Here is a 24,209-nt window from a genome sequence, read left to right on the forward strand (position 1 = left end):
AGTAACCTGTATTACAATCAGGTTAACTGAAGCCTGAGGAAAACCTATAAGCCCATACAGATGATGTAATTTTTTCTTTGGAACAGCAAAGTTGTTGAGAAGATCAGGAATACCAAGACCTTTGCTAAAGTCAACACATCTAGGTCAGCTGCAACTGCCACAAAAGACCAAGAAGGATTTCCAGCACTGTATTAAGAGGGCAGACAACTTTCCAAGGTTCATAATATTCAGATCCCCATTACATGACAGTATTATTTTAACAAAGAAATCTGGGAGAGAAGTGGAACTACTGTATTTTAAAACAAATATCAAAGCAAACATTCAGAGTAGTAGGCAGATGCCAATCAACACATCAGTTATTTTATTTTGTATCTCATTCCCACATTCTATTTAACAAGTGGTAAGTTATTTCAGTGGAAGCAATGGAAGACAAGACATGGGAAGTGCTGATGATCATAGGACAGTATCATTAGTTAGATGCAGCTTGTAGTAACTGATATTTTAAATGCTACTAAACCTTAGGAAAAAATTGACTACTTCCTACTAGAGAGTCAAATAAAAGCACTTTATGGTTTTATATTCAGTTCACACTTGTAACTATAATAAAAACATTAAAGTCTTGTAACTGTTCACTAACAAAAGGAAGAAACTCTTTTACAGAAATGAATGCTGGGACTATGAAGTGTAGTTCTGTGCCAAACAAGCAAGTTTTGCAGCAAGGTCTGTGACTGTGAAATCACACAGTGCACATCAGTTGGTCCTTACATTCAGAGAGCTGTGGAAAGTAAATAATTTTCATATTATTACCATATTACTTATTACAAAGTTATGCTATGACCTAAAGCAACTCCTCTGCAGTCCCAGCAAAAAGGCTAAGGATGAAAGAGAGCAGAAAGAAATTACTTCGAGGGAAGAGAGAGTTAAAAGCACACCTGTGGTACAAAAATTTTACTACTGAGGTCCCTCGTGAGCCCTGTGGAAGAGCCAAGAACCTCAGTAGGAGCTGTGAGATTCCTAAAGCACACTACAACTAAAGCTAAGCCCATCTCATAAGCTTTTTGGGTCAGGATTCCTGCTGCAGCAGAACTGCAGCATTTGTTTTCTCAAATTCTGTTGATGCTTTTAGTTTCATTATTTCCCTGCTCCTTAAATTGAAAAAGGGTCCAGACCAGGGAATTTGATCCAAGTCCCAAAAACAAAGTCATTTTAAATGGTTCAAATGACAGTTTAGATTTGTATCTGGAATGAAATCAGAAGACTTATTCAGCCAAAGAACCCTAAGAGAAGAAAATGTTTAGTACATTGTAATTACAATCAAGTTTTTCTAGGCTGACTTGAGGCTATGCTTCATGTCCCTGCACTGTTATCTCTCAGGCACTGTCTCCCTGTTCTCAGCAGAAAAGCACATTTTACTGGGCAAGAATGAGGCAGTGACACGGAGCTTACACGACTGAGCGGATTTTGGCTTCTGCTGTTCTGCTGAAGTAGACAAGAAGAGCTTCCTTCTCCTGTTGTTTCTGTAGAAGGAAGAGATAAACAAATCTGAGTCTCAAAAATGCCTCTTCTCCTTCTTGCTTACAAATCTGCTATTTCTGCTGCTGCCAACAAACACTTTGCTGGGAAAAAAAATCAGCCTAAAAAAGCACAACAATAGAGGCCTGGGAGGGAAGTCTCCTACTCACCATTAGGTACAGCAGATACTCACACAGCCCTGACACCTCCTTCCCCACTTCCCACTGAACTCCTACCAGCTGGATGACAAGTGTATCACAAATGCAGCTGTAGTTGAGAAAGCATGTCCCAACTAAAATGGCAAGGAAAAACCCCCAAGTTCTTACAGAACTGTATTAGCAGCCTAGGAGCCTACAACACGAATTTTCCACCCATACATGGAAAACAAACAAGAAAAGCAAAAATAGATCCTTTGCATTTTTGGCCACTGCTGTGTTCACAACACAAATAAGTCTGGTTTTGTAGGCTGAATGAGATTACAAGGCTAGACAGGAGAGTAAGTAGAGAGGCAGGAGATATAAAAGACAATTAAAAATTACTAGCAAGAGAGAAAAAAAGAGAGGAAATAGTATTTCACACAAAGGGACAAAGTTGACCACTTAGATCAAAAATAAATCAAGCTGAGCCAGTTTTGATTGTGCTGTACACTCATTTAAAACTGTGCCTTCACATAAAGGTATGGCTCTGACCTTTGGAACTCAGGGTACTGCTTTTTCATGAAAAAAGTTTTTTAAAGTAGAAGTACCTGAAATAGCAATGGCTCATCGTGCAAATAAGTTTCTGACTTACACTTTCATATCCTTTGGCCATCTTCTTGGCTTCAGCTGCCAAGGCAGCTTTGGTCTTTGCACTAATGCCTTCAGGAGCCACCACGACCATTTTGCGTTGCTTTGCTGGAAGCTGGGAAAGCACATCTGACTTCAGACGTCGGATCATGATGGACTCTTCCAGCAAAATTTTCAGTTCAGTTAAGTTGGATGATCCAGAGTAGTCCCAACCCCATGGCATCTGGGAAAGATCAAAGCAGTTATCAGTCAAACCTGTAAGAGACTGCTCTGCACACAATCCAAAAGCAGAATAAGTTTCCAGGGAATCTGAACAAGGCAAGAACTTGATGGTCAGAAGGAGATTTGACAAAAATTGCAATAAGGTAGAAGCGTACAAACTAATCTATTCAACATGAAAAGGTTCCTTACAAGCTTCTCTTCTTCCTATCTACAAGAGCCCAGGGAGGTGCAGGGAAGCAGACTATGCAGAAAGGTGGCAGGAATCCCTTCTCCAGCCCTGTGTCCTGATATTCACTCTCAGACAGCAAGGTGTTGCTGCTCTCTACTTGCAGCTTTGAGCAGGCCAAAAGAATTCACTGCAGTTCTGTGCAGGCACATTTATCTCAGCTTTAAGCAGAGAGACACATGAAAATATTCTCTACCAGCACGAGGACAAACATCCTTAACCCAGATGCCTTCACAGAGTTGTTACACTTGTCTGACATGCTAGGTCAGAACTGCCTGTTCTCCACTGTGACCTGACTCCTGCTCTGCTTCCTGGCAAACTCTATTTCTGCCATTACTGTGTTTGGCTCAGACTCAAGCAAACCAGAAATAAACTGTGGCCCAAAAGACATTACTCCAAACATTGTCTCTTCAAAGCATCATCACTTCAAAGCTCTTCTGAACAAGCCATTCATTTACTCCTCCTTGAAGCACTCCCCTCTGAAGCTGGCCTATCCACCAAGATCCTGTGTGCTGGCAATATACACCTGTTCACTTAATCTCAGCTCATCACTTCTCCTACCTGCAACCCCACAGCCTATCTTTTGTTCTCTGAGAAAGAAAAACAGTGGCATCAAAATTGGTACATTCCCCAAAAGAAGCATCTTTCAAACAAGTGTCTTTCAGAGAAGACAGTTTTAATGCGGAAGCAAGGAAAAAAAAGAGAAACCTTTCTGCTACATTTTCACAAATAGGCATAGGGAATTCAGCTACAGGAATACCAAAGACCAAGGTGGGGAGATAGGTGACATCTTTCTCATAGCTCTAGTCCTAAATAATATTGGCAATGTCCAAAAATACAACCTCTGGTCTTGGAATAACAATCCAAAGTAAGCCCTACATATACCCTCCTGAAATGCATATAATGGAGATGGGAGAAGCATCAGCACCTCAATCAGCTACATTAATTGATAAAATATACTTAACATTAAATATCTATATTGATTTTGTCTTCTCCAAGAGAAAACTGCTACAACACATAAATAAGTGGAAGAGAAAGATTCACTGCATCCTCCATCCTCTCCTAGAATGCATGAGACAAAAAATAAACCATACTAGCCATAAGGTTAGTCATGCCACTGACTACTGACTGTATTAAGGGGTGGTGCTTGGATGAACAGGGATGAGAACATGCTGTGGGACAGGAAGAGGAGGAATGAAAGAGTTTATAGGCAAGTAAGACCTCTCTGGTATCCAAAAGTGAATGTTCTTACTTCAGGTTGAGATAAAACAATCTGCAATCCTATTGCCATATTGTACTGATGTGAACCATTAACTGACTTCAGATTCTGGTACTTAATGGCCATCATTAAACTCATCTGACTTAATCTATTCCTACAAATTATGGCACCATCTGATTAGCTACAGTTGGTTCATTACAGCAGGAAACAATTCAAACCCTTAATACATAGCCAGTTTGAATTCTATAGAATTAAAACTTTGGCTCTGACAAGAACCCAGTGGTATAGGGCTAGAGTTAATAAACCCACCTGGATCTCAGCCAGCCCCTCAAGAAACCAACATGGGTATCACTGCTCTGCTTCCCTGAAACCAAGAGTGCACCACAGACGCATCTCTCAGGTGCATGGAAAGCTAGCTCAAGTCTCCCTGGGTTTGTTAGCTTTAGGTATTCTGCATGAAAGCTGACATTGCTGAGCCAGTCTTTATGCTCCCTTTCTGCATTTCTCAAGCTCCATGGCCCAGCAGAGCAGATGGACAGAACCAAGAAGGACCCCCTGGCGCTGTGCCCAACCTCCAAAGCCCCACTGCCCACACTGCTCAGAGCACTGGAAGGTGAGTAGGAAGGACCAACACGATTAGGCTGCTCAGCAAGGCCTGCTGTGGGGCCTGGATATCCCCTGGGCTACCTCTTTCCCCTTAAAAGCCCATGTTTTCCCACTTTCCACCTCCATAACAAGCAAGTATACATATGCTTTGTGTCCACATAGCCAAACTGATTTCAGAAGAGCAGCATGCTCATAAGGCAAAGCACAAGGCACACACAGAGCCAAGACACCATCTACTGTCATGTTAAAAAGCACACACAGGCAGAGTCCCCACAGCATGGTTAAGTTATATGTCGCTTATGGCGCTGGAACAATTTGCAAACAAGGAAATATTCTAGCTCTGTGCTGCACCTAGCTAGTTATAAAGAGATAATTGCTTTTGGAATTATTAAAATTTACTTTGGTATACTCTATTGTGGAAAAGAATAAAGAGAAAAAAGAGGGACATTTATTTTGCCAAAATACACATCTGGCTTTGATCCATAATACTCCAGAACACATGCTTCCAACTGTGATTTTCTTACCAAAGTGTTACAGCATCTTACATGAGTCAGTAAACTTATTACAGTGTTAGCAGAAGCTGCCAAACTCTTACAAATTCAGAGCATGTGCTCAGATAGAAATTACTTAATATTTGCCAACATCAGCCAATTTGAAAAATGAATTCACAGCATGTATTTTGGGAAACAGTCTTGGGACATCTTGTAAACAACGGGTGACATTTCACTTGCTGTATTTTTAAAAGTATAGATGCTGGGAGGTTGAATTAATACTTATAAACTTCTATAACTTTTGTAATCAGATCTGCCAGATATTTGCAATTTTCTGTCATAAAATCTTGAAACAGAAACTAGTCAGACTTTAGTTTTAAATTGAATGGATCAGGTTTGCCAATTTTTCTTTAATCTTATAGTGCAATCGGATTTATTATTAATACCAAAACATTTTTACATAACACCCTTCATCCTTACACATCTTCAAAAGCCTTGCAAAGCCTTTCTGTGCAATTATATCTCCACTCATAATGCTGCCAATTTTAGGACAGAAAGCAGAATTTATTTGAGTATTGACAGCAGAAGTACCACAACCGTTCTTCAGAGAAGATGCAGCTCCTAACACAGTCTCAGGTTAGAGCTACAGCAACAAATGTCAGGGATATTCCACAGTCATGAAGGAACCAACTACAATCACCTTTTGAATTTTTTCATTGCCAAGTAGATCTGTCGCAATCCATATTCAGAAGTTCCATATTTGTCTCTAATGCTATCTACATCTCTTCATTTCCAGCAGCCCCACTTCTCCAAACAACCAAATTCCTCCTAAGGTCATGCTATCATTTACTGACATTAACTGCAACAAAATGTCCCAGGTGAGCATGGAGAAGACCAACAGTGTTCAACTGTCTAGGAGAGGCAGGTCAAACACAGAAAGAAAATTGTACTAGAAATCCTGACAAGGTTTTGAAGGGAAGCTGATATAGACTGTGACCTCCATGCTGAGTTTCACTGAAGGTTGAGAAGTCATTTACACTGGACACACAATTATAACCTGGATCCTGTAAAACAATTTTATTTTCTTTTATCCAAGTTCCATCTGCCTCGTAATTGAAATGACAGCTACTTGTACAGAACTTTACCCTTAACAGGGCTTATCAACCTCCAAACCTGCTTAGACTCACAAGCTGCGAATTAACTTTCCTTTTTACTGCAGAAAACCAAGATTAAAATGTATTTCTTCATTTTCCTCTAGGAACCATCCTGAAAGGAATGCTCAGGAAGGAATCTTTCAGTTTGAAAGATAATGAAGCTTACCAGAAGATGTGGCCTCTCCCTCCATATGATTCCTACTATGGATGGAGACCAGGACTGATGATCTGTGATTCTGCATGCTAATGACCTTTCTCTCATCAATGGCACCAGCACATGACTACCAAAGCCAATTAAGTGCTCCTCTCACTTGCACACTTGCGCATACACAGAACAGCACTACACTGGCTATGAAAGCAAGTGGGAATTCAGATCTAGGAAAAAGGGGATTCAAGAATTTTATATGAGACTGCAGTAAGAATCTTCTTGGTGGGAACTTGGTATATGTTAGCTACCCCAAACAGAAAAGAAAAACACAAAAGCCCTACAAATAGCTGTAACTATTTTTATGGCATACACTGATGATGTTCAGCTCTTCAGTAAATATTTTTGAACACTGCAATGGTCCTTTGGTGTTTCCAAGTACTTTGCTGAACATTCTGAATTAGAGCTGTAGGGAGATTTGAGTCCCTCTTTTGTGTCTATGCAACCAGCACAGAAGATCCTAGAGCCTCTGTGTACAAGCTGCAGCAGCAACAACTCTTCTCTTAGCAGTGTGTGTTCCAACACACACTACAGCCCTAGGGATGGCAAATCCACGTACAGGTGAGTTACCCATACCTTGGCAGCAAGGCACACATTTGCTATCATGGCTGCAAATGCTGGCTTCAAGCAAAACCAAATTCTTGCAGTGGTTGGACTCAGTAACTCTGTGAAGCAACTGCTGAGCAGCTGGCAGAGGAGTTATTTTCAAAATATGCTGAGGATTGCATTCATTTTCTAAATTAGAAGAGGGTGGAATACACAGATATAGTCTGTAAGCCTTCCATTTTTTACTTACCTGGAGGTATAAAATCCAAAACCCCAAGCAATGAAGTCCTTTATCAAACAGCGACTAAGACTAGGAACTAGGTTTTTTTGTTTGCTCTTTTTAATTTTTTTTAAATCAATTAGCCTAAATCTGCAGCTGCTTAAAGGCTCCTTAGTTGCTCTGCCCCTTTTAAAAACTGGGGGTGTAACATCTAATAAGAATAGGCTCTTTTTACCAGTTATGGCCACATTTGTTTGGGGATTTTTTTTTCCCCCATTTTATTTCCATGGCTTTCAGGACAAGAAACACTACTGCCTTCACATCTCAGTAATCTTCATCTTCACAGGCCCACCACTGCAGCACCTACACCTCCTCAGCTTGCAAACTTTCGCAATGTTACTCTGCAGAGAAACTTTCTCAAGAAAAGATGTAATACCGTGCAGAAAGAAGAAGAAGGAAGAAAAAGCCTCCACATTTTGCTAAAAACCAGTGCTGTGTGCAGAGTGCCCCGCGGCCCTTTGCCAGGGCAGTACCTTCCTGGCGTCGCAGTAGCGCAGGCCGAAGGAGTGGAAGAGCGGGAAGAAGCCGGGCTGCACGGCGGCGATCTGCGTGTACAGCTCCGCGGGCCGCGACATGGCCGGCGTTCCCGAGAGCAGGATCACCCTCCTGGCAGCCTGGGAAAAACAAGCAGGGCATCGTTACCATGCAGCTTACAACTGCAGAACACAGGAAGTCACCACAGTCCTGAAAGAAAATCCCAGACCCCCCATTCCAGTACCCTAAATGGAAGAGTGCTTCACCTTCACCTATCGCTGCCTGAAGACATTCAAGACCAGTACTTCAAACTTCCAGGGACACACAGTTTCTTAATACCCATCCCCATGCTCTAAGAGAAGGGTACATCCATTTTCACCACAGTACTTTCTGAATCAGCATTTACCCACTAGACACATCTTATGGCTGGCTCAGCTTTTCATTTGGCATCAGCTAACCCAGGAAAATGACACACCCTCGCAGGTACGTCCCCACCTCCAAAATAAATTCACTCATAATAAACCTGCCACAGCAAGCTACAAGCAGACTGTCTTTCTCACAAAAGCAGAAGAGATACAAAGAAGAAGGATTTTTTTCTTACTTCTTTGGTTTTTTGGTTTTAATTATACAAGCAAGGAGAGAAAAATGATGTCAGAAGAAGATCTGATAGCCAATGGTGAGTACAGGCACATCTGGCTGGATGCTAGACCATGAGAGAATAAATACAAATCATGGAAGAAGATTGTAAAATGTGTTGTAGAGGAGACAGGAAGAGGACAGAAAGCCTCCATCTAAAGTATGTGCTCCCAAGAAGAAGGGGCAAAAATTACACTTTAAAGTTTCCAAGATACACTTCTACCTTCATACCACCACTATTACCTAATTCTATTATAAGATAAAAGCTATGAATTTCTACTGCTGTAAATTCACATATTATAGTTAAATTACACGTGCCTTGCAATTTCCTACATGGTTTAATGCAGGTTCATTTAAATAACAAAGAGATTGTTGAGTGACATCTGTACCAACAGCTCATTCAGATTTAAATGAAAAAGAAAATTAAATTCTTTTATCATTTCACTGAGATCAACAAGTCATCCAGATTTATTCAGCTGTTTCATCCACTTACCAACCAAATCTGGTGGAAAAAGAATTCCGGAAATTAATTCAAGACTCTATCAGCTATTTATATACAGGCTGTGATCAAGGTGGGACTTGCCTTCTCCAATAATCCCTACTAAAACAGATCAGAGGGAAATGTGATCACCACCAGGATCAGACAATTCCCATGAACATTTAAAAAAGCAGAGTAGTTACTGAACTAAGCAAGAGGAGAGGTCAAACCTTTGAGCATGTCAGAAAGTGAGAGTTTGAACGAGACAGAGGTGCTGATGCTACTCAAAAGAGGAAGGAGTCACAGAGACCAGAAATACCATATCCCATGAGGAAACTGATCAAGCAGAAATTAGGTCCTTTTTTAAAATTAAGGTAACACTAGAGAGCAACTGAACAGAACCTAGACAATATCTGACACCTAGCAGAAACCTTTGAGGAAGAAACTGACACTACCCTGAGAAACCTGCTAAAAAGCAAGACAAGTAAGTCCCACAAGTGTAAGAAACCTCCAAATTAAACTTGTTCCTCATGGACCAACAGAAGGCAACTGCCAGAAAAAGTGAAACATGAAGGCAAAGGAAAAAGGAAATATGGAATGACAGACATCTCATGTAAGAAAACTCTGGACCAAGCTAAAGCAAGACACACTCAAAGCAGATGACGGACATAATAAATGCAACATAAACCCAACTGTGTTGAAAGGGTTTATGCCATTCTCAAGGCTCTTGCTTCTCAGAGGGTGTTCCCTGGGAGCTGCACAAGAAGAGGTTGGAACACTAATTCCCCAGTAGTTAAAACAATTATTCAGGCTCCTTCCCCAGTCCCTAAATAGGTGTCAAAAGAGAAGATGATGAAGTTACAGGTTATTTGAATTCTAAACTTGTCCAGCTGCTGTTTTGCCGTGTGTAACTTATTTCTGAACAGAGAGGGTATGCACCCATTGCAAGCTCTTACCAAGAGCTGTGACATGTCTTCTAATGACCATGTAAAGCAAACTGAAAAGTAAAAAAAAAAATCAATAAAAACAACAACAAAACCAACCAACCAAACATACCCCCAAAGATACTAACCCTACAAGAGCTGTGAAGAACTTCAGAAATTAATTCCAGAATATTTCATGGAACATAGGTGGTCTAACTCATTATCCCAAAGGTCCCTTTCAGTTTTAAAACCTGTGACAGATGGAGCTCAAGAAAGAACAGAAGGAAAAGAAAAACCCTAGGACGACAAATTTCCAAGTGTTGAAGGATGACTTAAATTCTGGATGAAAGAAATGGCTTTGATTCCCATTTCTTTTTCTAGTGGCAATTCATTTTGAATAGATGCCAATAAAGATTTGCTCCTGCAGAGAAGTCTCTACTGATCACTGCTTAATTCTTGTTTCCTGCTGAACCTTCTGTGCTGCCAAGAGTGAGCACGTAGCCTCTTTCTTCAAAGGTCTGTAACAATAATATGGAACAGTGCCACAGAAAATAAGTTTGCAGGGGCCAGAAAGGACTTTCTAGCAAAATCAGATCTTGTAATCAATTGATACATATTTCCACACAGATGAACTAACATTAGCTGCTCAGCTACATTTAGGCATGAAGTTCACAGAGCTCGTGGAGACCTGGTCTCAAGTTCTCATTTACTAAGTAGCCTAAGACAAATGTGGCTTTGTAGCATTACAAAATACACCAGCAAGAATTAATTCCACAGCTGTAAAAACATTTACAAAAGTCACTTCTGAAAGTCAAAGAATAATTTATGAAATTATGGCACTTACTATAGAGGTCAAGACCCAGCAACCAACGATTGAAAGGGGAGTAGGCAGGCAGAGAGGTTATGTGACAGACAAATAATTGAACACAATAAGAGCCTCATTAACATACAATGACTGTCTCTGTGTTAAATGGATTTCCCAGCAGGAGCTATGCCATATGCTATCAGACTGACATACTTTTTTAAATAAGTGTGGCTGGTTCTGGCTGTACTCGTGTCCCCAGTTTTTGCTTACTGTGTCATTTTAAACTGCTTAGCTTAAGAATAGCTTATCCTGCAAAATGAAAAATCTGAGAAGGACCTTAATAAAATAATCACCTAATGAAATAGAAGATGAGGTAAAGGAGAAGAGTAGCAGCTGCTTTCAGGAGTTTGTTTCTCTACTTGGGCAAGAGATTGGGCTCCGCATTTTTTAAGATTAAATTATTCCAAAAAAATATAAATACTTTTCCCTATTGTTAATTGACATCTAGACAGACAACGTGTGTCAAACAGCAGTGATAAGCTATGACTGAAACAAATTAAACTGCCTTCCTATTCCAAGAAGGAAAACAATTTGGAAGGTAAGAGCAGATCTGAAGATGAAGCCCTGAGGGCCCACAGCTTCTTCAGTTTCAAGATGAAGCTCCTTCTCTCAGCAGGTGACAATAAGGAAAGGCTTATTTATCTAATCCATACAGATTTGTAGCACCTAAAGACAGCTGCTGTTTATTTCCTACCAGAAATAGAAATTTTTGTATTCCCTTCTCACCTTCTACCTTCACATGGACCTGTTTCTCTCCACTGTTTTCAAGTTGCTCTATAGCAGCAAGCATAAATGGTTTAGATTCCAGCCACACAGTGTATTTGGACTCCCATAACAAAACCAAAGACCTTTAACCCTGCAAACATCAGGATGTGTAGCAGACTATTAACTGGAACAGCAACTCAATGGGAACAATCAAATTAGTAATATTATCCATGTGTTGGAGAGCAGTGCTCATAGAGACCACAAAGAGTACAGGAACATTTAATGCTACAGGAATTTTTGATTAGACAGTACCTTTTATTTATCAGTTTCCAGTGCAGTTCTTCACTACTTATTGTAATGCTTCCAAAAAACACATCCATTTTCCATTGGGACCTTCCCTAGTTTCCATGCCTTGCACTATTCCATGCAATTGCAGAAGAATAAAGACCATGCAGCACCTCAGCTGGTCAAAATAAGTAGAATCCTTTCCACTCTGGTCCCCAAGAGATCCTACTACAGATCAGTGAAAAGCTTTTGTTTTGTTTGTTTCTTCTCCATCCACATCCCTGAGGCTTTGCTGGTTTAAGGACATTGGTAGTATGTATACTGCCTCTCCTGTGTTTATGTTCTGAGCCAGTCTAATCTTAGAAGCAAAAACCAAAATGCTTACAAAATGTGTAACACTATTTACACTTTCTGCCTCTGAGGGAAGCAGATCCAGGGCAGAGGTGAAGGGAAAAACCAGTATTGTCACTATGCCTAAGAGAACTTAGTCCCAAACACGAGACTACAGAAAACAGCAAGATGACAAGCAGGTCCTACTACCAATTGACACAGCTTTGAGTCAGGGGGAAGGACATGCCAGGCCTAACGAGGCCTTTTGGTGACTCAACTACAGCCCAACAGTATGAAGCTATTCTCACTTTGATGTGCATGGAAACAAGACACAAAGATCACTTTGAACACAGCAACCTCTGGCCCCTGAGTATGTGAGAGTTGCTGCAGCTGGGGACAAATCTCAGGCAGCTGCTGGCACAGACCTGCTGGTGTGAAAGCCGGCTGACTTTGAAAGCAGCATTTCTGCCACATGACCAAACATCAAAGGACTGTTTTCTACTACAGCTTTCAATCCATCCTTCTCCATAATTCTGCAGGGATGCACACAGACTGTGCAAACTCTACCACCTCCTTTCACTGAGGCAGACAGAGCATTCTCCCCCATGTACAAGCCTGCACACCCACAAGTTTGCACATGCACTGGAACATGAAGGGAATAAGATATATGGCCTAAACATCTTGCTGCTGCTATTTCACTCTATCTTACTGTTCCTCTCAAAGTTCTGTCCACTAACAGTAAATCTGGCATCACATGTCTATATTTTCATTCTAAACTAATGACAACCTGGGGTGAGCCATGAGGCAGTGAGCACAGCCACTGCATACATTCATCCAGCCATTACAAAATTTCTTCCTTTGTCTCAAGCAAAACTTTTCTGAATCTCTGTCAGGGTAGCAGCCAAGTATGTCAGAAAAGATACTGAGTGGTGCACACACAAAATTTGCAGCTTTTGTTAATATTAAAAAGATGTCTAAAAATCCCCAATGGGCAAACTTAGGTGACATGTTTAATACATGGCTTTGGTTGACAATTCCATACCACACTTGCTCTGCAATATATACAAGAGAGCAGGAAAAGATGAATTATGACTGACTGGCTAAAAACACAATTTTGAAAACCTGTCAACATCAGACATAAAAACTAAAATAAGGCTTTAAATGCTGTAACAATGAGATAAAGATCTGAGAGGTGGAAATTCAGTTTGGCTATCTAACAAGACAAATTAGAAACTAATATCCACGGTATGTCATCTTTATTATCAATGTACCAATTTAATCCAATTATTGTGCAGTTCTGTATAAAACACTTGCAACAACTTATGTATTTCATTTATTACTCAACTGGAGAAGTCGAAAGTGCAAATTCTATCAAGATAGAAATTTTTTTCAGTTCCATCCATACTTAATTAATTTTTTTTATCTCCAAAACATTTTAACTTAGATCTGTCCAGTGTCATTATGGACTCATAAATCTTTGCAGCATGTAAGGGCCAAGGATCACATTTCTTAAGAAGGTTTCTTTTTTTTTGGTCCCTAGAAGTCCATTCAAGTTTTATGCTTTAAGACATTGAGATCCTCATAGGAAATACCAGCAACTATGGCAATTTCGGATAGTTTAAAGTGGTGTTATGCTAACAGTTAGAAGTGGCAATGCTCAGAAGGTAAACAAACAAGGCAAGCATTAGCTCCAGAGCCTCTGGTTACAGCACTGGCACAGCTGCACACTGTAACCTTAAGGTAGGGACTGGGCTACTAGAAGCAGTTTACCTCTCAAGGACTTGCTTATACAGTTACACCTTTTTCTGCTCTCTTCTAAGAGCCCTACTGCTGCTCAAACCTTTTTAACATAAAGAAGGCAAGAATAAGAATATTATCTTCAGCAGCATGTTTAGCCACACCTCTTATTCAGTAATTTTAAGGTATCATGTAAAAGAATGAAAATACTCTCATTTCTATCCCACTGGCTACTTACAATAGGTATCACATAGTATAGTTGTTGGATTCAGTATTTAAGTGATGAAAGCTCCTGATATTTTGGCAGTTCTTTCACATACAAAAAGTTCTTTCAAATACAGAAATACTGGTGTGATGTGTTGTGCCAGGAGTGACCACAGCATCACTCACTAGGAGCTGAAGACACACCTGCCAAAGGGGATAGTTTTAGAGCAAAATGCCTATGTTGGAAAGCAAGAAAAATGGCTATTATTGCAAGTACTTCAGAAATTTTAGTCAGCAATCAGGCAAACAGAATTTACCTGAACATCTAACACAAAACATCTGGTACTGCATGCTCATTGCAGGTGAGATAATGCACCATGTTTCATATGAATATGAAACTCTTAATGCTTTCAGAAGACTGAAATTCAGTTTCAGAAGCATCAGCTCTCAATTCTTTAAGACCAGTGATGTGACAGCATAAAACTGTAAATTCTCAGGAAGTGCATACAGGCAATTAACCTCTGCCTAACAGCTACCATCTTTCACTCTCATATCTTGCAGCCTGAAAATAATTTTGACAAGCTGATCCTTACAAAGCTTCAAGTAGCAAAGGATAAGGCTGGTTTTTGAGCATTTTGCTCAAAATGAGGGCGAATTTGTTATTTTCCACAATTTTCAGTCATACACCCTAATTACTGTATTTCAAACTGCTCACAGAATTGGACCTCCCACTTAAGCTTCCAAGCATTAAAAGCCTGAAGTGATTTGAAAACTAAGAGAAGAGTCAGGCCTTTAAGGAGAACAACCAAGTTATTCAAGGACAACCATCTTCAGCAAGCCATTAAGAATCTTGCATATTAAAGGTGGTTGCAATAAAGCCATCACAGATCAGATCTTCCCTTTATACATACTGTTGGTTAATTGCTGAAGAGGAACTGCATCTACCTTCTTCCAAAGTACAGACTCTGCAGTGTCTAGAAACTACCCGTAACTTAAATCTGTATCTGTTAGAGGCCACCAGGGTGAGTTTGAGTCTTTGATCCCAGGACAACAGGCAAATTTTAGAATTTACATTTCTCCTGGTATCTTATAATTGACTACTGCCTCCCTTCTGTGGGCCACTTGTCCCACTAACCTCACATTCTGCCATTTCCCAGTGGCTCTGTACATGTAACCAGACAAACAAATACATTGGAAGCCTGCAGGAACAGTCTAGAACCCTAAAACCAGGGAAGGGCCCTAGGCAATGCCAGTCTGACATGCAGCAGCAAGCTGTGTGCCAAGAAGTAACTGATAATGATTATTTTCATTTAACAAGCTATTTTGACACCACTATATTCTGTGTACTCTCCCTGAATACATCCAGTAAGTTCTGACATTCCCTTCTCCCTGTCATGACAGAACCCATCAGTGGCAGTACTACAATTGTATCAAGCTTTTGAAGTTGTTTTGTTAGGTTTTACCATCTAATATTTGTATGGAACCAAGTGGTAAAGTCCAATTTCTGTTTTGGATCTACACTATTACCCAAATTTCCCCTTACACACAAAGAATTCAGCTGGTGTTTCCTAAACCTGGTAAGTGGAGCTACACTGCCCTGGGAACCTGAGGTTAGCACTCAGAGCTTTGGCAGCCAGCAAACACACCTTGAGTAGAGGCATGGCAGCTTGGCAGCGTGCAGTTTTTGTGTTCTTCAGGAAATGAGATTCATCCTGAAACAAAACAAGCATGAAAGCAAAGTCAGTTCAGATCCATAGTCCAAATGCAGTCACAGAACAAATTCCCAGTATTCTCAGCCATCCAGCATTACAGGCCTTTCATTCAGGATATTTCAGGCATTGGAATAGTCACATCAAATTCTAAACAAAAAGACAGGATGCAGAGTAGCAGGCTTCCTGCACTCAAACCTGCAGCTGCAATCAAATGGAACAAAATCAAACCTTGGAGGCATGAATCATAAATGAACACCAAAAAAAAGTGAGCAGAGAGGGCTGGAGAGGGGAGGAGAAAGAGGAATATTATTTCCATAACTGATACTCATTTGCCCCTATGTATCTTTTAAATGCAGCAAACACAGGAGGCCTATACAGTTCCAGTTCCCTTAATAAGGGGTTAATACAAATGATAAGGAAAAAAGAAATCTAATTAAGATCCAACTGTTCTGCTGATAGGACTCACCAGGTGGGTAATAGTCTCCTACTTCAGACATCACCCTCAAATGGGCTTCACTTCTACTGCTATAGTAAGGCAGAATTTAAGGCACAAAAAGCAGTTGGCACCCTCCAAGGGTATATTCTCATCTTTCCATGTGTGTGGAAACAAGCATGCAAAGACAACGTAACTGCTTAGCCTCTCAGGCACAGCCTTCTCCCTCACAAATAACAAATAAGCTACATTCATTTTCCCAGCCACCAAAAGAAGAGTGGAAGAAAAAGCAGGAAAGCTCAGCACTCAGTAGGACTACTCTCATCTGTAAAAACCCACCAAGGGTCCAAATTTGAACATACAAACACACAGAAAGAACATCTGCCAGTTCAGGGCTGGTTAAAAGTTCCAAGGCAGTAGCCTCAAGCCTACAAAAATAATAATCTGCATTTCCACCTTGACAGAATGTTTAGTCAGTGTGTGTAGGAGACAAAATATAAAAATGAAAAAGATCAGTTCCCCTATGAGTACCTTGGTCTCCAAAGAACTCCATCTATTACCACATTCCCATCTGAAGCTGAGAAACAGAAAGATTAGTATGTTCCAATTGTCATGATCTTTGGGCAGGTGTGTGTGTGTGCTGAAAACCAGACTGTGAACATCAAATACTCACAGTAAGCTACATGTACACTTTTGCTCTCTATTGATCCAAGCTGGATTTGAAACACTAGATGTTTTGAATTTTTAGTAACTGAAATTCAGAAAAATTCCATTTACTGTGGCTCTATAAAAAGATAAAAACTGGAATTTGAAGTAATTTACAAAAGAAATGATACAAATGATCAAAGAAGGCTTAATGCAGATTGTCAGTGGAACACAAGCTAAGGGAGATGTTTTTGATGCTTTACCCACACACTTGATGTTGAAAGGTTATCTGCTTTACTGGATAAACACTAACACCACCCTGAAGTCCAAGACTTAAGAAGATACAATTTCATGACTACTGTATTGACACACCACATTAAACACTTTTCTCTCCAGCAGAGGACATGAGCAAGCACAATGAAATCAGAGAGGCACCATAACCAGTAAGTGAAAAGACAGCCTAAGGAATCACAAAGGAATTAAACTCTACTAGTTATTTCAACAGGTTTCAGAGAAACCTCATGCTTGTACTCATGAAGACAGCTGTGATCACAGCCACAATTACAAGATACTTTCAGTTCTAAATAAGGCCCACTTCACACTTCTTTGCTGTACAAAGGCTACCACATTTGCAGGTAGAATTCGAATATTTTCATGTACCACTTACAACAATAACTACTTGGAATGTGCTCTTAAGTTGCTTGTCCATCCTGCTGAGGAGATCAAAACTGATGATGTTGATCAAGCTTCCTGTTAGGTTGTCTTTCCCACTCACTACGACATTGGTGCTTCCTGGACTCAAGGATGGAAGCCATCTGTGGAATGCCTGGAGGAAGAGGAAAGAAATTAATTGCATTCTGGTGCTTATCTTCTTTGTCAAGATCCCAAAGCATTACACAGAACATCCTCATGAATATTTAGAACATGGACCCATCCCATCCACCATTAGACATTGCTTTGGAGCACAGTAAGGGTAAGCAGCCTTCCCATGGCAACCTCCCTGGTAATGGGAACATCAAGAACAGAACCCAGGCTACAAGGCAACATCTACTTTATATAGCAAGGAAAGCTCAAACCCTATTCCCTCTTAGTGGAAAAAAAAGCAAAGCCAACAAACAAAAGAAAAACAAACCAACCCCAGTAATACCCCAAAAAACCAAACAAAAATCTGATTTTTAGTGGAAACGTGCATAACCTCTTGAGAAAGGTACCTGCTATGCTCAGAGCCAGAGAATACTGTGACCATTGCTTACAGGGAAAATTAGTTTTCCCATTCAACAGAAACCTATAGCTGTGAAACACAGACTTCTAAGCAGTAAACATCTATGACTATAGCAATGTTTACTCCATGGTGAGGGTGAAGTACAACTCATCCAGATGAACAAAACCCTTCCACTACCTCCTCTTCTTAAAAAGTCCACCAAAAAAACCCCAAAGCCAAAAAAACAAAACCAAAATGAAAAGATCAAGTTGACAACACACCAGCTGCTCTATGACAGCAGCTGAAATTCATGTGGTAATTGTCATTCAATCAACCCCTTGAAATGCTCCACACACCAGAGCAAGATATCCTCCCCCAAACCCATCTGTTAGCCAGACCACCCACCATTTCCCTTGTAATTCTGTCCCCAGTGACACCAAGCTCTCTGCAACATTTGAGTTCTGCTATGTTGCTCTGCAGAAAACTGCCTGGGCCCATCAGGATCTGGTCCCTACAGACACGTAACCAAATGGTGATGAGAAATGGCATCTCTGTCTCTAGGAGCTTTGCCTGTTGAAATCCCCATACCACAATCACTCCTCTCCACTGTTCAGCAACCTCATGCAGCAGCAGTTAAAAGTGAGCTTCTCACATTTCTGAGTATGTGAGAAAGTAACAATGAACTATCCTTCTCCACTCACTGAAAGCACCACCAAATGAGTGAATGTGCAGGCAAGGTTAGATACCACCCAGAAAAGGATGTGCTTGACACCATGTCAGAATTTAGGACAAAGGTGGCAGCAAAAGGAAAGTACCTGGAAACTCCTACTGTACAGCCCTCTCCTTTTATAAAGGGCATGGGAATAATTTACAGCATAAAACTGATCCTGCATTTTTTATGGGGTGCTGACCTTAGTCCACAAGGAGTGCTATGAAACCACCCTGTTAATTATTTAAGTTTCAATGCTGAACTCTAAATGCACAGGGGTGCAACACTTCAGACCCAAGAGTACCTTGTCCCTTCCCATGGCACCTTGACTATAAAGTCACTCAGTGGCCTGAGCACAAAAAGCCAAAGTACAACACTGATATCACTAAGATGAAGAAAATTTCTGCTGATTTGGTTCCAGAGACACCACAAAAGCTTGTAACCATTACAGTACAGCACATCTGTACAAGAATGAACTGAGTAGATTACAGACTATAACAAATTTCACCTTCTGAATTTCTGTGACACATTTTTCTTACATCCACATCCATCACATACTCAAAAACCAACCAGATCTCTAAAGAAGTGTCCTAACAAAACATCTCTCACAGGAGCCTCCTGGGCAGCTGGGAGCAGGGGAAGGAAGAAATCAAGCACTCAAATTTAAAAAATAAACAATAAAACAACCATTCAAAAATGCCTCATATTTCTTAAATCTCTTGAAGCAGAATGTAGAAGTTTATTTGCAGTTCCCAGTACTTCAGGAAACCTAGGCCCAAATTGTTCCTGGTAGATAACCCACAGATGCACTCAGGTTAGGTGCTGTCCAACAGGTGTATAGACATTGAGATTTCAAGTATGATGAGTATCACTCCCATTCTCAGTAAACAACTTTATCTTCTTTTCCCCCTGCATTTTGTTGCACTACTGGATAATAAAACTCACACCAAGATGCTCTACCAACCTGGTTATAGCACAAAACCAGTAAATCCAAATCAATACTTTTCTCATCAATGCCATATTCCAGGAAAAGCTAAATTCCCACCTCCTCCTTCTCTGGAAAGAATTCACTGACCTAAAAGCTCTGGCTCACCTTTTTCTCCCACACTGAACATTTCACTAGCCCATGGCAACCCAGCAGCCTCAGGGTACAAACTATGGCAGTGATTTATTTCAAGACACTTCTCAGCCATCCAAGCTCTCTTGGGCTTTGACCAACATTAATAAAGGACTCAGAGAGTCAGCAGCATACACTGGACAGGCCAAAAGACCTATTATGACAGACAATGATGATGATAATGGGGCTTTTTGAACAGAATGGAGAATCCCAGCATCTGGGACTCTGTTCCAGCCAAGGAACTGGCAAATACTGCTATCATGGGCTCAAATACCAGACAATTGCTTGAATGTAACTATTATCTTTGACACTGATGAGTAAAATGCCCACTTGGAGCCAACTGACTTGCAGGGGAAAAAGTTAACACAGGGTCAGAGGACACACTTTCTCTAGCTGTCCCTTTTCCCAACAGATCAGCTGGACTAAGAAAAGAAAATCAGCCAATAAAAAAAAAATTAGGCATATACCATACAGTCAATGCCAAGCATTTTCCCACTATCATCAAGTTTCTAAATCAGTATATTTTTTTTGTTTCTTTGCCTTAATACATTTAAAAGTTTAACTTTTGCAAAGCACAGCACAGTGTAACCATCCCACAGGCTCTTCACTGACCCCTGCACATGGCCAAGCCCACAGTACCTCTGCCCATGTAAACCTCACAGAAGAAGGAGTGACCACCAGCAAGGGCCACTCCTGCTGGTAATAGGCAGCAATGCAGATGGCCTGGATGGTCTTGCCCAGGCCCATGTCATCTGCCAGCAGCAAACGTCCCTTTCTGGAAATGGCAAAACTGGGAAAAACAGAGAGGGAAAGAAGAGTCAAGAGATGGGTTGTATCTGGCAACCATGATGAGCACAAGTCATGATGAAGCCTCTGATGTGGATCACCTGTAAGTGATCTGGGTTCTTCAGTAAACCTGGATTTTCTCCCTTAGTCTTCATACAGTGAGCAACTCCCACAAATCTCTCAAAGCTTGCAAATGCCTTAACAGAGTGGTTCAGCTGTGGTTCTCATATGAAATCTTTGATTTCATATGAGAAGTAGTCTCAAGACCTTACAATTATTTAAAGCACATTTTTTCCATTATATTACTCACATTGTGTTCCAGAGTTCATTCTGGCTAAGAAATTATTACTAACAACAATAGCAATTTAAGACCATTAAGTACAGACTGTCCTGGATTGCATATTGAAATCAACAACTATTGATTATATATGATGGGGACAGGGACACTTAAACTTTTATCTATACATATAAATAGTAATTTAAAATGTTTTAGGGCTTGAGTCCCATTTCTTGGTCCTTTCCCATACGTATTTAATATTCAAAAAACAACAACAACAGAAGAGATGCACTTGGGAAAAAAAAACAATTACCTTACAAAATAAAAAATCATATGACAAATATCTACATACTGAATCACAAGAGGGAGATCAGAGATGTATCATTTGATCAATTTTTTAGGCTAGCAAAATACTACTTTCCACCTGACTCATGATGAATTCTATCTCGAAATAAAACAGATGTGTCACCCAAAAAATAATAAAGAATTAAAAAAAAAAAAGTCCTAAACAAACCATCCTATACCAAATAATCAAAGTGGCAGAGTATAATAGGCCCAGACTCTAGAGAAATGCAGAGCCCTCCATGGACAAGAAGGCAATCTGTGCACCAATAAAAATGACACAATTCTAGACAAGGACTAGCACTTAACAGCATGCTAAAAGGACATACTTCACACCTTCCCGCTGAAAGGGCATGAGGCTCGTCACAATTTTGGAGTCCACTCCTGAAAGGTCAGCATCAGGAATGTCTGTCAGTGATGGAGATCTCTGGAGCTGAGCAGCAAAGGTCTTAATTACTGCTTCAGGCAGTGGCTCCACTTCTACGGACACGAGGCTCAGTAACTCTTGCACTGCAAAGAACAGAGCAGTTCATTATCTGAAGGACAACACACACACAACTTCCATTATGGATCTCAGGACACAACCCTCAACCTCATCAGAAATATCATCTCCTATCCTGAAACAGGTCACAGAAATCATGGCATCATGCACAGGTGTTAGCCTGGCCTCTTCCCTAAAGTCTATTTCAGAACCACATGATGAATCACATCTCCTCCCCTCTTACTTAGACTTGATTATAAAAAACTGCAACTCTGATGCCATCATTCAGAGACGATTGCTACTAATACAGCTGGAGCTGGATTATTCATGCTGAGGGCAGCTTAGGGCACACTTTACTCAGAATTGAAGTACAGATTTGAAAAAAAGAGCTCCTGAAGCCTAGAAAGCAGGGGCATCTTTATCTTGACCTTGGGATTCTGTACCTCTGAGGTGCCCACCATGACAAAACCATCAGAAGTGACTGAAGAGAGTTACCTAAAGAATATAATTGATCTTCAATTTTGAAAACTCTCTTCTCCTCCTGCTCCCTGAATTCACACAGTTGGGTTCTGCCTCCACTTTACCCCATTGGGTAAGAAAACAGGAAGCACCTCAAGACTCAGAAACAGCTTTTGTACCATCACCAGCAGCACTCCAACAGCCATCCTTCAGGATCCATAGCACCTCCCTGCCCAGCTGGTGGCCACTGCTCTTCTCCTGGACAGAAGCAGCTTACAGGCAGCCACTTCAGCTCCTCAGTACTTCACCCATGAAGCCTCACAACTTTACCTTCCCAGTTTGACTAAAGGGATCCCCAGCATCCATTATACCAAGACCTCAGAGCCTTCACCTTTTCAACCCACACATCATAACTACCAGAGCATCCAGCCAATTCTCCTCCTGGACAACCCTACTTTAGTCCCCTCCAACAGCCTCTCTATTCCATCCCCCCAAAAATAAAAGTGTTTCTTTTTAATCCAACAGTTAATCTCTAAGCAAATTAACACCAGTTTTAAACACACAGCGAGCTGTAACCAGGAGAACTTATTAAATAATTTTTGTCCAGTGACTATGAAATCAAAGACACCCCTACACTAGGAAAAACAAATGCAGGGGCACAAATTTTTATTGCAGGAAGCAGCTTCCTTTTTTTTCTTTAATAATGGTTTGTATATGAAGTCCAGAAGGCAAAAAAAAACCTGCTTGGAAAAACAACTAAAATAAGAACTCACTATACCAGCAGTAAATGCACCAGAATTCAATTAGGTATTTTTGTTTCAGTAGTCTCCAAGAGGAAAACAGCAGGATGGACCCCTGCCATATAAAGGGGGAAAGCAATTCCAAGAAATATACATATGAAAAGATTTCCATTTGTGGTTGGGCAATGACCAAACTTTTAAAACTCTCTGGTTTAATTTATACTTCTTCAATAGCAGGAACTCTCTCCATCCAAAGAACAGCACAAGCTTGTTATTACACTCACAGACCGAGATGTGTGTTAGCATAATTGCTACAATTTGCTCACTGATAATTCTGCTGCTATTGTTCTGTACATGAGCTGGGAGAGTGATTAAGATATATCTGCCACCAGCATGATTCATCCAACAGACAGTTTTTAGTGAAGTGACCTTTATATAAAGATGACTGAGCAACTAGGCAAAGAGACATTAACCTCTACAAACAGTTCCCAGCTAACAGATCTCTCTGCTGGAAATGGCATCCAGCCTAAATTCTCTTTTTTTAATTTTGATGTAGGCAAATGAACAGGCAACAAAGCAAATGCTGCTCCTCTAAAAGGCACGTGCTGGAATCCTCAAATGCCCTCACAAATTACACTCTGCAAGATTCATGGAATTATTTTCCTTTCCTCAAATCTGTGGGATTCTGAACACCTCATGTAATGTGTACAACTCCCAGCCAGCATGACTGATCCCATGACAGACTAGGAGGTGATGTGCATGCTCACACTGCCTGGCACATGCTACAGGATCAGGCCCTTTGCACGTACAAAAGGCCTTCTGAGCAAATTGTGAGTGATCATCAGCACTCACCAAAATCAGGAATGTCAACATCCTAATCTTGCAGTTCCATAACAGTCTCCTCCAAGACACACTCACTTGTTTTCAAGACCTGGCCTTCCTACACAGCCCCACCACAGGGCTTTCAGCCCTACAACCATTACTAATGTTATTAAGGCATGCATCATAGAAGCAGGCACTTACTCAGTTATTAAACACACTCTGGTATCCCATGGAAGGAGGAGCCCATGCTGGAGAACAAGCACTCTGAGCAACAGCATTTCACCTCTGAAACACTCACACTTCCCAAGGATGTGCAGAGAGCACCTGGCTTATTATCCTTCTGAAACTTACCCCCACCAAATTCCACAGCCACAAACCCTCACATGAGCAGTGAAGCAAACACAGCATGCTGACTGCGATGATAAATAATAGTTACAATCTATAGGACTTGTGTACTGCTATTCATCTCAAAGCACTCTATAACCTCAATTAAACATAAAAACCTGAGAAGCAGATGTGCTAGAAGCATGCTGCAGAGACTGGATGATTCTGCAAAGTTGCATCTATTAGGAAAAAAAACATACTAAAAGACAGTTTTACAT

General features: G+C 40.6%; 1 protein-coding gene across 3 annotated transcripts in view; it reads right to left on the reverse strand.

Moving 5' to 3' along the window:
- The window catches only part of SMARCAL1 (SWI/SNF related, matrix associated, actin dependent regulator of chromatin, subfamily a like 1), a 35,561-nt gene that overhangs the window by 4,396 nt on the left and 6,956 nt on the right, over positions 1–24,209 (reverse strand). For all 3 annotated transcript variants that reach the window (XM_058028435.1, XM_058028433.1, XM_058028434.1), the window contains exons 6-12: positions 21,435–21,615; positions 20,340–20,490; positions 17,341–17,499; positions 15,530–15,595; positions 7,720–7,860; positions 2,302–2,520; positions 1,447–1,517 (exon numbers count right to left, since the gene is read on the reverse strand). In XM_058028435.1, coding sequence (XP_057884418.1) covers positions 1,447–1,517; positions 2,302–2,520; positions 7,720–7,860; positions 15,530–15,595; positions 17,341–17,499; positions 20,340–20,490; positions 21,435–21,615 — 988 coding nt within the window. The remainder of the gene's footprint in view (positions 1–1,446; positions 1,518–2,301; positions 2,521–7,719; positions 7,861–15,529; positions 15,596–17,340; positions 17,500–20,339; positions 20,491–21,434; positions 21,616–24,209) is intronic.

The sequence above is a fragment of the Melospiza georgiana genome, chromosome 7 (genome assembly GCF_028018845.1).
Source record: "Melospiza georgiana isolate bMelGeo1 chromosome 7, bMelGeo1.pri, whole genome shotgun sequence".
Classification (NCBI taxonomy): Eukaryota; Metazoa; Chordata; class Aves; order Passeriformes; family Passerellidae; genus Melospiza; species Melospiza georgiana.